At 56.8% G+C, this 16,014-nt stretch overlaps 6 protein-coding genes across 6 annotated transcripts; 5 read left to right on the top strand and 1 right to left on the bottom strand.

The window, feature by feature from the left end:
* Positions 1-460: 460 nt before the first annotated feature.
* On the top strand, positions 461-704 carry CH63R_05916 (uncharacterized protein; the record flags this gene model as incomplete). Its single annotated transcript, XM_018300891.1, has 2 exons — positions 461-490; positions 552-704. The coding sequence occupies 2 exons, from the start codon at positions 461-463 to the stop codon at positions 702-704; spliced, it is 183 nt and encodes a 60-aa protein (XP_018158741.1).
* Positions 705-1,223: 519 nt separating this feature from the next.
* On the bottom strand, positions 1,224-1,975 carry CH63R_05915 (Pci domain-containing protein; the record flags this gene model as incomplete). Its single annotated transcript, XM_018300890.1, has 3 exons — positions 1,224-1,622; positions 1,728-1,816; positions 1,870-1,975. The coding sequence occupies 3 exons, from the start codon at positions 1,973-1,975 to the stop codon at positions 1,224-1,226; spliced, it is 594 nt and encodes a 197-aa protein (XP_018158740.1).
* Positions 1,976-6,665: 4,690 nt separating this feature from the next.
* Positions 6,666-7,473, top strand: CH63R_05914 (PX domain-containing protein; the record flags this gene model as incomplete). The annotated part of the gene is made up of 2 exons (XM_018300889.1): positions 6,666-7,118; positions 7,234-7,473. 2 exons carry the CDS (start codon positions 6,666-6,668, stop codon positions 7,471-7,473), a joined length of 693 nt encoding a protein of 230 aa, XP_018158739.1.
* Positions 7,474-9,496: 2,023 nt separating this feature from the next.
* Positions 9,497-11,680, top strand: CH63R_05913 (IQ calmodulin-binding domain-containing protein; the record flags this gene model as incomplete). The annotated part of the gene is made up of 1 exon (XM_018300888.1): positions 9,497-11,680. The coding sequence occupies one exon, from the start codon at positions 9,497-9,499 to the stop codon at positions 11,678-11,680; it is 2,184 nt and encodes a 727-aa protein (XP_018158738.1).
* Positions 11,681-12,252: 572 nt separating this feature from the next.
* CH63R_05912 (uncharacterized protein) lies at positions 12,253-12,634 on the top strand (the record flags this gene model as incomplete). Its single annotated transcript, XM_018300887.1, has 2 exons — positions 12,253-12,345; positions 12,473-12,634. The coding sequence occupies 2 exons, from the start codon at positions 12,253-12,255 to the stop codon at positions 12,632-12,634; spliced, it is 255 nt and encodes an 84-aa protein (XP_018158737.1).
* Positions 12,635-13,606: 972 nt separating this feature from the next.
* Positions 13,607-15,440, top strand: CH63R_05911 (uncharacterized protein; the record flags this gene model as incomplete). Its single annotated transcript, XM_018300886.1, has 2 exons — positions 13,607-14,321; positions 14,404-15,440. The coding sequence occupies 2 exons, from the start codon at positions 13,607-13,609 to the stop codon at positions 15,438-15,440; spliced, it is 1,752 nt and encodes a 583-aa protein (XP_018158736.1).
* Between the last annotated feature and the right edge of the window lie 574 nt (positions 15,441-16,014).

Raw genomic sequence — 16,014 nt, 5'->3', positions numbered from 1 at the left:
CACGAACAACATCGCATACCGGCCGATCTCGAATGAGATCCAGATCCTGATCGTCTAATGGTCGATACTTCCTACCTCCATAGGGCTCGCAGGGCATCACATAAGCACATCGAGGGGTAACCAAGGGTCTGGTTGATACGTCCCGAACAGTGGGTTGACTGGCATGTGAGCCGTCGAGATCGGGACCCGGGCCTGGAGCCTGGCCTGCCGCTCACACCGCCCACCTCCCCGTGACCCCACCCCGGCACGCCAGGTACCTATGGCAGCATCTCATCTAGCATGTGCCACCATCGCTCCGAACGTCCGAACGGCGCCTATCCGAACATGGCCACCTATCCAGCTGCGTGTCTTGCGTCCCTCCCAGTCGTACACGTCGATGGCACTACATACTATGCATAGTCGGTACCAGCCTACGAGGCCTCACTCACACTTTACACTAAGACTCTTATTGGTGCCCGCGATGTATCGACGCTTTCCCGTCCTCACTCCAGTCCCCTCCCAGCCTCGCCGTCTGCCGGATGCCGCGCTGTCGGGGCGCTACGCCGGCCTAGTACGAAGACGACCCCAACATCACGGGACCGTTCCTCGGCAGGATCGAACAGGGCAGATGGTCTCGTGGCTCGTGGCTCGTCCGCCCGCCAGATAACGCCCTCTTCCTCTCCCTCCCGAGCCTTTCCAACACCGGAAGACGTGAGGGGTCCTGAACGCTAAGTAGTAGGGGCGTTAGCACGAGACACTGATTGCTTTTCTTCTTTTTCATCTTCCATGGAACCTCGACTTTGCTTCTGATTTCATTCTTCCAGTCCGACTCTTCTTCGTCGACATTATTCCTGCAGACGACTCGCCAAACGCTATAAAACCCAATAACATTTCACCCATTACCCTCATCCTCGGCCCGTCTTTTCCTGTTGATGCCGTGTTCTGCCTGGAAAAGAAGTAGGAGTATTAAAAGACATTAATTTGTTTTGCGTCATACCGTACGGACCCCCTGCCGCCCGTTATTTCGATCCCGCGCCCATGTAACGCCGAGCATGTGGTAAAGGAAAAAAAAGCTTTGTGCAAGAGGGTATAAAAGAGTGGACGAGGCGGGAGACACACGACAACCCCCCCCACACCTCTCCCATGAGCCTCCCTCCTCTCCTTCTCTTTCTTTCTCTTGTTTCTCTTCTGCCTCTCGCTCATTCCACCCCTTCCGTCAAGCCGGCCGGTTGTTGACCGCCTAACTAAAGCAGAAAGGCAACGGCACCGAGCACGCTACCGACAATGACGGCCAATCCGGCGCTGCGACCCATTTCCAGGGTCGCGGCAGCGCTGGAGCCAGAGCCCGAGCTGCCGTTCTCGCCAGCGATGCCGGTGAAGACGGCGTTGGCGGACTCGGTGGCCGTAGCAGAGGCCGTCGCGTCGGCGCCGGCGCTCGATGTCGTGTTAACGCGCGTAGGGTTCTGGGCGCCGCACGGGTTGTTGACGCGGCAGTTGTTGGAGCACGTGTTGGAGCCGAGGCCGCAGTCGGCAACGCACTGGTTGCCGTACTCTTGGCAGACGTGGTAGGGCAGTGTCACAGAGTACTCGGACATGTTGGGCTGCAGGCCGTTGCCGCAGATGCAGCCGTAGGTAAGGGCTTGCTGGTGAGGGATAAGAGCCGAGTCAGTTCAACATTCCCTCGTCGCCTTCTCCTGTTCTCATTTTTCTACATTATGGCAAGATGGGAGGGGAGAAAGGCTACTCACGGGATCGCATTCATTGACCTGCACGGGCTTGTTCGAGAGCTCTCGGCAGATGACGGGGCACGAGGCCTTCTGGTCTTGACACCAGCCCTCTGCAACGTCGGGTTAGCAAACGCCTCCACGGGATTGGGACCTCAGAACTTACGCCTTACGGACAGACGGACACTTGAAGGGTCGATAACGTAGTCGGTCTGGCCGGTGGCGACGAAGGCCGCAGCCACAGCGAAGAGGGTACTCTTGAACGAAGGCATTTTGATATTTGTTGATGTATACGGGCTGGGATAGAAGCCTTTTCCAGATGATGTTGATGGTTCGAGGTGTGTCCGGGTGACAGTTTCTTTTTGTTTTGTTTTGGACGGCCAGGCTCTTCGAAAGAGAAGTTTCGAAAAAGAAAAACCCCTCCGAAGATTTACTGCTACCGACCTGTCTGGTTTGCGTTTCCTGGTCAGCAAACCCGTTTGTGTATGTTTACCAGCCGTTTCTGGCTGCATTCCTAAACTCTCATTCTCCCAAGCCATTGCACAAGCTCGAGCCAAAGAAGGGTGGGGGATCCACTGGGGCTTCAACAGCTATTTGAGCGTACATACACGGCTCGTACGCAGGAATCGAGTGGCCAGGACAACGAGCAAGGCGCTTGAGGAATGAAATAAGGCGGGGGGGATGGGGCAGCTCGACTCACGTGCTAAAAAGTGGTCGATGATTCGGTGAGGAGGCCTGTTGTTGACGAAACGGACTGGCGGCTCTTCCTCCGAGGATGTACGGTCAGTGACTGCGGGCGTAGGAACACTATTGTGATGTTGTTGTTGTCGTGATGATGCTTCAACGAAGGGGAGCAGCAGCAACAAAAGGGGGAGAGGACGTTTAACGGCGGATATATGTGCAGAGAGATACGAGTCGGGTCGACAAGAGCTTAGCTATGTAACGACAGACTGGACAAGCCAGGGGTTTTTGTGGGGAGCTGATGAAGGGAGGAGAAGAAGAAGAGGAAGGGAAGAAAGGGAACTGAATGGAATAATCAGAGAAGCCGACGGGGTTCATTTCATATCTAGCAGGAACTCGGTCCGTCGCGGTAACAGCGTGGTGGTGTGCCTCCGCGTGAGAGCGAAGGCCCGTGGAGAGGAGCCGGAACACCTATGCCAAGCGGATCTAGTAGCAAAAAGGCCCTATCCTCTCTCTTTCTCTCTCTGTTTCTCCTCTCCTCTCGAGGTCCAAAATAAAGGAGGCCCGGGGTCCCTGGACCACAAGCGCCACCGGCTCACGGTATTGCCATGGGTGGAAGCGACATGGGGTGTTTTGTTATCAACGCTCGACTCCTCGCGCAAAAAATGGGAGAGCCAGAGAGGAAACGGGCAGAATTGGGTTTAGCACGTCCCCACGCCAGCCACCCGGCGTATTTCCTGCTGGTGTGGTTCAGGGCCGGGGGGCGTGTTCGCCGGGGGGTCTGTTCGCCCACCCTGCCAATCACAGGATGAACCCCTCCAGGCTGGAAGGATCGCAGAGAGGAGATGCACCTCGTACCAAGCCATTCCATGCAGTCCGGGGACTGAGAGACTCGGGGGCCAAATGTGAAGACCTCAAGAATCTAGAAAGTCGTAACTTTGTTGTCGGTGACCGCTCTGATCGGCAGCCACGGAGATGTGCAGATAACGTGAGGGGGATGTCTGTGGCACGTCTGCCTGTCTCTTGTCGCCTTCGCCTTGCCATTGGCCTGTTTAATAGTCGGAAACCGTGTCACCTCCAGTACCCTACCCAGCTAGACTCTAAAGTGCTGTATCACTCAACATCAGGCAAGCCAGGAGTCGAGGGGCCTTGTGATCATGGGGCCTGAAGCCCAAGTGAGAACCGTGGCAAGGTTGGGAACGTTTTCCGGGTTGGACGAGGTGGTTTGTACCCGCATGTGTGCATAACAAGGTGTGTTTGTGAGGTGACTGCGGTGGTAACCCCCCTAAGCTTATTGGTGTTGTTTTTCTGGTGGGGTTTGAGGCTTAGTATTTTAGGATGGGAAGGGTTCAGTGAGTGGGCCGAATGCAAGTTCAGCAGGGTCGGATGGGGATTGCCTCTCGCCGCTGGTCCTCCAACTCTTCCGCCTCCTCCTCCACTGCTCTCACAACTGGCTTGCCGTTTTTGCTGCCTTGGCTGCCGTTGGTCGTGTTGTTAACTATTGATGTTGTTGCTGCTGCTGCTGCTGCCCGCCCTGGTATTGGTCGATGCACTCTGTCTGGAGTAACGATGGTATTAGGTGCCCGAGATGCTACCGCTAGCGTTGCGTTTTGCCTTCTTCCGCTAACGAGATCGGGTGTCCATTGTTGCCCGGAGATGAATCTCCCCCCTCCGCAAACTGTGACTGTGACTGTGCACCGAGTCCACTCAAACTGGACCGGTCCAGGGCCCTATTTGCCGCAACGAGCGGTCTGTCTCTGTCGAGTCTCTCAAAACTCTCGATTTTCGGCGCCCGGTAGTGTAATTTGCAACCCCCGGGCCAAGTTGAGATTGGAAGGTCAAGGGCCGGCCTGTCCGTCCCATCCATCCATCTTGTGTTGCTGATCCCGCCGCATATCTTGCTCTGTATTGCCCTATGCATTTTCGCCAGTAATGTTGTGCCCATGCATCTTTGCATCGGCATCGTTGCATGTTGGCGGCGTGGCTTCAGCATTCCTGTACCCGCCCGTATCCCCGAGCTTAGAGACATGCTGACGACGACGATTCCGCGTGTTTCGTTTCTGTGCCCGTCGACTCAATTTGGCTCGGCGGGACTCGAGACCGCATTACTCGCAGGCCAATGGCCACTTGGCGGTGTTTTTATCTATTATTTTCTTCTTTTTATGTCGGATGACCGGACCCATTGTTGATTACGAGGTTGCAGAAGGGACTGGAACGAACCGGCTTGCTGCTCTCCATAAAATGCGTCGAGTGAAAGTTCTGGAGCTGAGACCACCCAACTTATTGTGCAGTAAGGTAGGCCAGATGGTGTACTCGTATCTGTGCACTCGATACATCGTACATCGTACAACCTGCCTAAAGACTTTAGAGGCCAGACCCCTCCCCCTGCCCGCCGAGGTATTCGCAGCATAACATTACGAGAACACCATTCGCAAACATGCAGTTGCTACGAGACAAGAGTCTGGCCTCCCGCCCTGTCTTCCCGACCCTCCAGCCTTTCTCTCTCTGAGGGTCTCGTCGCCACGACACCACTTGATTCGTACGAGAAGAATCTCATTGCTGACATCCCACTAGGCAATTGCCACTCGTATTCTGCGAGCCTGCTCGCTCCCCAAGGGCGTTATGCAGGACGCCGATGCAGCTTGGCAGCCAGCTCCGCGTTCGATGTATCCTCGAGGTGGCTGGCTCCGCCCGGATGCTATCTGTTGCCTCTGAGACCCCTCGTCGGCGGGCGATGATCCCGAGACTCCCCAACGTTGTCCCCGCCTGGTGCATGTTAGTTCTTGACCGCAGATGGCGCCAGGCCGTGAACGACAAAGCTGCCCCGCTGGGTGCTGTGAATGTCATAACGACACTGTCCGGGCTGGAGTCGAGGAGCCCGAAGCCGTCTTACCGCCACAACTGAATCTGTCAATATGTCAGCGGTTTTCGCACTTCCACGACGACCTTCCAACAAGTGGCAGTTCCACCTGCGATAATTTTTAAAAGGCGGCCGTTTGGGTTCCGCATCACCATGTCGTAGCAAACACCGAGAAAGTTTGCCCAGCGCCAATGAGGACACACCGGGGTAGACGGCGTGGAACATCAATCGAAGGCTCAAACCACAACGACCCCCCGGTCAGCGAGATGCGCTAGGTAAGAAGGTGTCAACCCCTCCACCACCACCTCCACTTCGGCTTGGGCTCTGCAGCTTCGTATCAGCATTGAGGGTCTGAAATGCGCGGGTTTCCCGATAGCGCGGGGAAGCGCTTGGCCACTTGCACCGACACGCTGCTACGCCCTGTGTCCCCTCCAAAGGACCACAGCCAAACCTCTTTTGGGTGGTCAATCGTCGGTATCACCTAGCTGGAAGCCCGGATTGGCCGATACAGAGAGGCTTGAGGGCGGGCGATATATGCTAGCTTGACGACGTGTAGCAAAAGGGGTTTAAAAAAGACGTTGCCCCATTATTGATGGGATCGTCGATATGCATAGGATTTCGAACTCTCAGCGTTTACAGCGGCACGTTGAATAGATATCTCAACTCATCGCAATCACCCACAGCCCGCCTGCCCTCACTGCCTCCGGTGGCACCTGACATCCGGCCCACATATCCGGTCCTTCTCGCGCATTCGGCGGTGGGACATCCCGAGGTGTCTGTCTTACCTCAGCAGTTTCCCCTTCGCAGCGGATACTTCCGAACCAGCAGAATTGTGCCAGTGGGAACTAAGGTACTGGTAGGAGCGTTTGTTATCGAAGGTCCCTTATCATTATGCTTGAACCGCATGGATCCCAGCTTGAGGCCACAAACAACAACGTAAATGCTCCCTTCGGTCCAGTTTGCCAGAGTGGATCGCTCCTCCTAGGTAGCCGCACTAGACGCAGGATTGCACATTTGTTTTGATAACCCCTCTCATCCGTTTCTTTCTCGGCTGTCTTCTCGAGATACCGTCTGCCGGCCCGGCGAGTGTTGAACGGGCCGACTAAATGCCGTCTTCATGTCACGTCACCAAAGAAACATTCAACCACAAGTTCACCTACCGTACCTATGAGAGCCAAGCGGCCGCTATTCCACCCTCGGTCGTTTTGCACAGCCACGCGGCACCACCCAAACGGACCGGAGTCTTAGAAGTGCCCCGAGACATTACTTTTATTTGTGCTATCTCAGACCTGTGAAATCGTCAATACGTCACAACCTCTATGCAAGCATCTCCCTCGCCGTCCTCCGCCAACACGCACCGCATCGCAAAACGCGAACCGTAAAACGGCTGTCCATGAGGTAGCGACCTCGCACATGGATTCATGGACTCGGCGATAGAATCCCAATTTCGCTCCGGCTACATCAACGGCAGCGCCAACGGCCACTCGAGGCCTTCGTCCAAGGTCGCCACGAATGGTACCATTGAAGGCCTGCTGTCACGCCAGAACAATGAGACAAGACGCGTGGGCTTGTTCGGGGACGAAGATGAGGAAACGGACTCGCATACCGAGTCATCCGTCACAAGCCCGTCGTCGGTAACATCGCCTCCGTACTGGCTCGGCCACCATCAGCGGTCGGTATCCAACATGTCGGCCGAATCGATTCTTCCCGACGGCGCAATCACGATGCACGACAACGAAGCGAGCGATGTCAACGGTCGCAACCGAGCCTGTTGGGCCAAGAGCGTCGAGATTACCGACTACGTCGTGGTGAACGGCAGCGCGACCAACATCGGGGCATTTGTCGTTTGGAACATCAAGGTCGAGACGCTTCAAGTCAGTACCATCACTTCGTACCCGAGACCCCATCGTATTCGCGATTCGAGACATGGCGGGCTGTCTGGGGAAATTTCCCAATGATTGACGATAGGTGCTGACAGTTGCTGCGTAGGGGAGCTACATGAATATCCGCAAGCGATATTCCGAGTTTGACGACCTCCGCGAGAACCTTGTCAAAACGTTCCCCAACTTTGAGGCAGCCGTACCTCCGCTTCCTCCCAAGAGCGTGATATCGAAGTTTCGACCGAGATTCCTTGACAAGAGGAGATCAGGTCTCCAATACTTTCTCAAGTACGTCAACGCGACATGGAGGCTGCATATCTGTGTGCGTATTGTGTCCGTTCGTTGCTAACCGGTGGCAGCTGCATAATGTTGAATCCTGAGTTCTCCGGGTCGCCAGTGCTCAAGGATTTTCTCTTCTCGTAAACACAGTGTCTAAATACCATCTCTACGCATCTTACTTTCTTGCTGTACAATTTTTAGGCCACGACGGCGGACATGGATGCCGGGGTGCATCCGGGTGGCGGTTGACAAAGGTGTTGGTTGATCTGCGAGGCAAAGCAGAGGGAGGGGCATCTGCATATGCATGGCGGGCTGAGGCGGCGCCTGTCGAGGGTTTTTTTATATAATGATAATGTATTGCACGACAGGCTCGACGTTCGGGCGGATGCGCTCAGCTCAACAGAGTGGTTCGCACACCAGCCGCTGGATCATCGGTGGCCACCAAACCCGCTGCCAGAAAAGTCTCGGCAGCCGCGGCCGCCGGGGAGGGAATGCCGGTATTTTACCTAAGACAAGTAGGTAGATAAAAAGGCAGGACGACACAGGTTGATGCACCGCCGGAGGTGGCCCGTGTCGATGTGCTGTCTCTCGGCGGGAGGGATAGGCAGGCTAAGCAAGCTGGTTGGGCTGACCAGTGATCACCCCACAGATTGACGCGTAATGTTCAGCAGGGCGTGCAGGGCTGGGAGAACGTTTTTGTTGTGTTTCGGCGGGGGGGAGGGGGTGCTAGTCAGCCGTACAGCCTGTTAGCGGTCTGTTTCCGCTGGAATGGAGGACCCTTGGACCTTGGGGACCAATGGAACTTCCAGGAAAGCCCAACTCAGCCCGCCTCAACACGTAGAATCCGAAGACAAGAGAAGAGTCAAGCCTCTGTCTATTCTGGGGACCACGTTCGCATATATGAGATCCCGTTTCTATTCCCGTTTTCGGCCTTGAGTGCAGAGTAGAGGTGAGGTGGTTGTTGAGGGGGAAGCCTGAAGCCGTCAGCCATGTATCTACTACTGATGTTCTTTTCGTAGGAAGGCCTCGACAACCCTACTTCAGCGCGGGGTTTCAACGGACTGCGAGGCGAGTACTTACGTCCGTCTTGTTTGGTACATCAGTCTGTAGTGCATCTAGTGTAAAGGTAGTTACATCCAGAGGAAAACGGCCACAGCCGCGAAGCCGAGTCATCCTGTCGAATGGCTGGTGGACCAAGACCCCTCTCCTCAAAGCTCAGAATTTCTTGGTTTGTCGGTCTTGTCATGGTGCGTCACAGCCCAGCAAAACACACACAGCCTGCGCGGCAGTTGGCTGAGCAGTTCGTAGTGTGCATACACTCTCCCCTCGTGCCCTTTTCAAGTTTGGCAACTTGGCAGCGGTACGGTGCTTGCCCCAAGCTTTTTTCCTGATCGCAAGGATGGCCCTCCCCTCTGCCGTGGTGTGATGCCCAGCAGCTTGTTCTTTCTTCAGGTTAGTAGCACACAGTTAAATGGGCTGGTTAGGCGTCGCCGATATCCCCATCGAAATGATCTGAGAGCGCCCCACGACGGCAATATATTATCGATCGGCCATCTCCTTCTAGGCGTCGTCTTGAGTCGGGGCTTGCTTTTTTTAAACTCGAGCAATATCTTGGACCACCCTACTATCTACCGCCTTACTCCCCTCCCTGCTCATTGTTCATGTCTCCAGAGCCCTAGTCTTGACTCTTCATATATGCTTACTTCAACCCCGAATCTGATTCACATGGCTGCTGTCGTGCACATGACCAAGACTCTGGCCCCATCTTACTACCCACGTCACTCACCGTCCGGCGGAATCCTACACAGCTTCTCGACCTGGTATTTACCTAGGAAGGTAGACAGAGAAAGCACGCCGTCTACCGGGGTCCTAAAAGCCAACAAGGTATCCAAGCTCGGCAGCAACGGCAACTATCTATTTAGGTAGTCTGGCAGCTTTCTCCCATCATAGTTCGAAACATACAAACCAAAAACACAACAACAACCAAGCAAACCAAAGCAGGCCCGATGTCTGCGTCGACCGGCTCTCGGATCAGGTCCCTGTCCCTACTCTTCCATCATAACCGGGCGGACCCCGCAATAACACCAACTGCCATGACGAAACCGAACCATGAGCTCGACAACCTGCCGGTCCCTGCTGAACACCCGAGTGGTGGCACTGATAGTGCCGCTGTTGCTCCTGCTGCTGCTCATGTGTCTGGGCCCCCAAAGGCCCATCTTCAACACCACGTTTCTTGTGCTGCCATTACCCCGCCGGCCAGCCCCCCCGTGCCGCCAAGACCGCTCGACGAGGACGATTCCCACTCCAACTTTTCCACCAACGGTGTAACAGGCACGCGCAGCGACGACACATGCTCGCTGGCCCAGTCGCATACAAGCACCAACTACAGTTCGCGCAGGGAGTACATGGACAGTCTGGTGCCACCATCGCAAGACGAGTTTGAAAAGATCGCCGAGGTCCAGCGTACGCGCGAAGAGGAGATCAAGAAGAGCAAGACAAGGAGGAGACCCATGCAGACCCAACACCTCCACGACCACTTCCACAACCCCCGGCGCTCGCAGGACGGGCAGGAAGACGCCGCCGGGGGCGAGCCGCAGCCACAACTGCAATCGCAGGTGGAGGCCGAAGGGCGCGACAGGTCCGACAGCGACGCCGCCGTCAACAGGGCCGCGACGCTGATCCAGCGCAACTACCGCGGGTATCGCGTGCGGCGGGAGATGCAGGGTCTGAGCCTCGACCCCTCGACAAGATGGGTCTCAGCCATCGACGAGCTGCAGTTCCGCGAGCTTAACCGCCCGCGCGCAAAGAGCTCCGTCAGCCCCGCGGGGCTGGCCGCCGCCAACAGCGACCAGCACAGTATGCTCTCGAGGGACTCAGAGGGCGGCATGAGCCATCCGACGACGGCGCGGGAGAACTGGCGGAAGGCAGCGACCATCGCCCGGCGTGCGGGCCATGATGACGTCGAGTCTGACTCGGACTCGTCCGCATCGTCGTCGGACTCGGCGGAGTCACCCGAGCAGCGGGCTGAGAAGAGGAGGCGTCGCGAGGAGGCCGTGGCCCGGAGGAAAAAGGACTCTAAAATGATGGGGTTGCAGTACTTCCTCGAGATGGTCGACCTCAAGCACCGCTACGGGAGCAACCTGCGTGTGTACCACGAGGAGTGGAAGAGAGCCGACACGAACGAGAACTTCTTCTACTGGCTCGACTTCGGCGGTGGGCGCAACGTCGAGATGGAGGCGTGCCCGCGCGACCGTCTCGAGAGGGAGCAGGTGCGGTACCTGTCGCGCGAGGAGAGGCAGTACTACTTGGTGCAAGTCGACGACGAGGGGCGCCTGTGCTGGGCCAAGAACGGCGCGCGCATCGACACGACCGAGGCATTCAAGGACAGCGTCCACGGCATTGTTCCCGCCGACGACCCGACGCCGGCGTGGTCGCAGAACAACCCGCCGCCACCCCCTCCCGACGCGGGAAACGACGACGACGATAGCCGGTCTGAGTCTTCAGTGGAATCGGCGCTCGAGGCGGACCGCGCCGCCAAGTATGCCACTCCCGACCTTGACGGCGCGACGGGCGTGCGTAAGGTATCGCACATCTCGGCGGCGACCGTTTTCAACAAGCTGCTGCGCAAGTCTGTCAAGAAGAACACGTGGATCTTTGTTGCCGACACGAGTTTCAGGCTGTATGTGGGCATCAAGTCCTCGGGCGCGTTTCAGCACTCGAGCTTCCTTCAGGGCAGCCGCATCTCGTCGGCCGGGCTCATCAAGATCAAGGACGGCCGGCTGTCGAGCTTGTCGCCGCTCAGCGGGCACTACCGCCCACCGGCGTCCAACTTCCGCGCCTTCGTGCGGAATCTCAAGGACGCTGGCGTCGACACATCGCACGTGAGCATATCCAAGTCGTACGCCGTGCTGGTTGGGCTCGAGGTGTACGTCAAAACGAGGCAGAAGGGCAAGCGGACGCTGGAGAAGATGACGCACAAAAAGGAGAGGATCATGGCCCCCGAGGCGTTCCGGCGGCGTGAAGAGGACGAGAAGGACAAGAGCGAGAGCGCTGCCAAGGAGCGTCGGGTGCTCGAGAAGGAGGCCGAGGAGAGGGAGGAGAACCGGGCGGGTGTGAAGCTGATGCGGAAGCTGAACCTCGCGCCGCAGTTGCCGACGGGGCAAAAAGAGTCCGGGGACAGGGCCGAGGGGGGGCCGGTGATGGAGACGTTAGCGGAGGAAAGGACAAGGGAGGAGGGGACCGGCGTCGGGCCTGAGAGCCGGGGACCTGGGGTTTAGGTGATCCCGAGGTGGCGGTAGTCACAAGCACAGATGTGTCCGTCGAGCCTGGGTGTCGGAAGAGGTCTCGATGGTGTTCTGTCACAGGCTAGGTGGGCGCGATTTCGGGTTTGCCTTTGTTTTGAGAGTTCTTTATACCCCTTCCAACTTCGCGTTGCGCTGGCTCTGGGAGTTTATGTTCCCGAACGTTTAGAAACGAGATAACAGTAGACGGCAATGTGTAACGACGCTCCACGAGAAGCTGCCATGTCCACAAACAACGGGTATTGTGGGAGGCCGACTAATAGTGGCAAGAGGGACCACTTCCGCGGCCACCACGGGGCCGCCACGAGGCTTCGGCCCTGCAGCCTGTCGGCCACCATGCATGGCGACCATGTGTTGAAATATCAACCGTAGGCTGGAGTAGCGTGGTAGCTGGATTTTTGTTTCTGATTCGGCTCCCTCACGTGTACCTGATCGACGAGCAGTTACACACTTGAAGCCCTCAACGACCAAAGTAGAAACACGTATAGACGAGCTCATGCGGACAAACTCATGCCCGTTTGAGGAGACTTGAGGTGGACGTTTCTGCAATGGACCGTGGGGCTCATATCAAAAGCCGTCGAGTCCTCCAACAACCAAGCGGTTTCGAAGAGGGCTTATTTGTTACAATCCTTGACAAGTATGTACGACCTAGTTACAAGCAGCAATGGCAGTTCCTTGTGCTGGTGACAATTGCCCTATTCGACAGTTGGCTAACGGCGTGACATAAAAAGGGGTGTGCCAATGGCAAACTGTGAAAAACCACTGTAGGACGACATCCTGAACCCAACTGGTCAAGAGGACGATGTGGCTGCAGTCAACTCACCTCCCAAGGTTGAGACTGTTCAACTGGACTATGGACACGTTAGTCTTCTTGCGAAGGCGTCACACTCTGGCGTGCTGTCTCCCGGAAACATCGACGCTGTCTCGTGATACCATCGCTGCTTTTCTTCTTCGCAGATATCTGCCAATGTTAGGTGCGAGTAAGCCCTGCTTTTAGATTAATATCGAGTATTCGGCTACAACGGCGGGAATTTCAAAACATGTCCAGTATGAGGTGGGCTTGAACGCCGTAGGGGCCAAAGCCGAACAAAATTTCCAGCCTACTTACTAGCTTGGCCGCGATGCACATCAAGGTGCCAGTGGATGACAGAAAGGCAGACCCGGTCGGAAAACACTAAAAACCCATCACGCGCGACGCTGCAAGGGACAATGGAACTTTGGGACAGCAAACGCTCAAAGGAATTGGCGGCGCTTTTCAGCTCGAAATAATGCATTGACACTGACTGGCAATTAACCCAAGGGGGGCGCTTTCCGGCGAGAGGCAAAGTGGAAGGAGATGGGAGGGCAAGACCTGCCTGCCCCAGCAAGCTCGCTTCGTCATCTCCAAATGCGGCAGGGGAAACTGGGAAAAAAGGGAGACCGGTGAATCTACATTGCTGCGCACCAAGATTTCGCAGTGGTAGAACGTACTACGGCGAACCCATCCATTCCCCTCCTTCGGTACCGATGGGCAGTAGCCAAAGTGTTTGACCACCACTACCACCACCCGTTTGGCATTTCCTGCATCCAGCGGCAGTTTCCCATGGTGGACGCAAACACCGCCTGGGTAGGTAGGTAGGCCAGGCAGATAGGCAGCTGCCAGTCCAGTGGACGACGCGCCCAGTAAACCACACTACAGACGTCCGCTCAGCGGTCTGGGCAGCAGAGAAGACACGCAGACAACGCCCAGAAGGCCGCTCACTTTCCGCAATCGCATCAACGACGACGACACCGTGACACTGCGACCGAGAACAGACGGCGGAGACTGCGAGAGGGAGAAAAAAAAATTCATCAATCGTCACCATCAATCGGCCTCGCGACGATCCGACGGGAGTACAATGAATGGCTATTCAATCGTCGCCAATGGCCTCCGTCACGCGCTCCACCAGGCGGGCGACGAACACTGATGGCCTCGTCCAGCAGCAGCTTCACCCGGTGCCCGTCCCGCGCCCCCATCCCCATCCCCTTCACCATCCCGTCCAGGCTTTCGCCGCTGCCGCCAATGCGAACACTACGACGCGCGCCGCCAACACCCCCCAAAACATCAACACCCTCCACCATCCGATACCCGGTCGCAACAAGCGCCAGCTCGACTCACCCGACAATCTCGTCGATTTCAATCACCAGAAACCCAAGCGCCCCAGGACGAGCATCGAGATCCTCATTAGGCCTGCTCCATCGCCCGCGAGACTTGCTGTCACCAACGCCAACGCGACAAGTGCCTCCAACGTCACCTCGACTCCGCAGCACGCATCCGCGACGACAACGCCTCGCCCGCTCGCCCCCTTACCAAAGAACCCGCCAAAATCTGCACCACAACACGCCGCGACGGTGCATCCCCCGAATCCCACCCCGTTTCCGGCGAACGATGATGCTGCCCAGTTGACCAAACATCAGGAAAAGGTCATCAACGGTATTAAACACGAGCTGGATCGCCTACAGCCCCGCGATGCCGATACCCACACAAAGGAGGGGGGCCGCAAACTGCGCTCTCAGGAGGCCACTCGCTTCAAGAGCGAACTGGCCGCCTACTTTCCCGAATATGACGAGGTCATTGGGAATGAGCCCAAGGAACAGCGTACGTGCTCCCTTCTTTCCGTCTCGTGATGCCCACAGCCTACCACCGCGTCGACGTACACACATGCTAACCGTGCCTGCAGAACTCTTCACCGTTGATACCCCGATAGTCATTTTTGACTCGAACCCCACACGTCATCAGCCAGTTTCCTGGCAGCGACATCTCGGCACCGCCACGGAACCCAAGGCCACAGGCGATGGCTCAGCAAGCTTGCCAGTTGGATACAAAGTGCCGGTGCGCGGCTACGGCGATGCCCTATTTGACGAACTGGTTGACGCCCAGCGCATAGACTTTGATTTTCTGGGCATATCCCACAAGAGAGAACCCGTCGAAGACCCCCTACCCGACGCAACTTTTGTGTCGTCCCACAAGAGGGCGGAAAGGCTGGAGAAGTCCATTCGCAACACAGAAAGAGGCCGGGCCCAGCATGAAAAGGACCAGATTGCCCGTCTACTCGACGGCCTCCAAGGCCATGACTGGCTGCGAGTCATGGGCGTCAGCGGCGTTACAGAGACGCGGAAGAAGCAGTTCGAGCCAGCGCGGCAGCACTTCATCAAGGGATGCCAGGTGATTCTCGACAAGTTTCGCCAGTGGAGTCTGGAAGAGAAGCGCCGTAAGGCCGAGAGAGACCGCGCCTTAGCTGAGAAAGCCGAGGCGGAGGGTTCGTCCGACAGAGAGCAGTCATCTGCGGACCCCACAAGCGACGACGAAGATACCGAAGAAGATGAGCCTCCTGGCGATATCAGTGACGGAGACCCTCCAGGCTCCGACGATGACGATGACGATGACGACCCGGTGACCCAGCAGCTCCGTCAAGAGGCCAAGGCAAGGGCGGGTGCGTCGAAGAATAGCAGGAAGCGTCCACGCGCCACACCACAAACTCGGCCCCCACCCAAGCCTGAACCGCCAAGGGAATTCAAGTCATTCTTCAAGAAGAGATACGAAAGAGACGCCGCCTTGCATCGGCACAGGCGCGCCGGCCGCAAGGTGGTGGCGTGGGGACATCCAATACCAGAGATACCCGTGGAGGATTTCGATCTTCCCGAAGAGTTCCGCGATGAGGAGACGCTGCGGGTGCATGCGAGAAAGAAGCGTCGTGATCGCCGAGGCCGACAGTGAGCAAGTTTGCTCGGCTACGGGACCGACGACGTGTTTGTAATACCTGGATTGTCTTGCAGCGGCATCTCGCAGTGCATCGGGTTGGCGTGAAGGAGTGCTGTACCATTATCATGTGTAGACTGTTGGGAGGCCTGGCCCAAGAAAGAACAAGCGTTTGATTTCTCCAACAGCTTTGCCTCGGTGAGATTGAATGCTGGATATGTGATGTGTGCAAAAGATGCGTGGGAATGGCGTCGCGAACGAGCGGACCAGCTCCGAATTTGTGAGATTAGTTCAGTCTGTCGGTCCTTCCAAATCGTGATGCAGGAACCGTGGCGGCTAGGGACTTACTTACTGGGAAGGAGCTTGACGTGAGCTAGACCGCCAGTCGGACCTTCCCTGCGTATGCGTTTTGATGGATTACGTAACATAAATCCGACCTGACCCACCAAACGGCCTGGCGCAGGGGCCAACCTTAGGTGGCTCCGGCAGCAGCTCCATCTTCAGTCGCGGCGAACAAGCCGTGGGACGCGCTGACCTTGGAAGGCCTGAACCCAACGACTACCCAGCTGCTGCTGTCGAACTCATTTTTTGT

Source organism: Colletotrichum higginsianum, chromosome 4 (assembly GCF_001672515.1).
Source record: "Colletotrichum higginsianum IMI 349063 chromosome 4, whole genome shotgun sequence".
Lineage (NCBI taxonomy): Eukaryota > Fungi > Ascomycota > Sordariomycetes > Glomerellales > Glomerellaceae > Colletotrichum > Colletotrichum higginsianum.
Note: the sequence above shows the minus strand (reverse complement) of the source record. Positions and strands in the feature narration are given on the sequence as shown.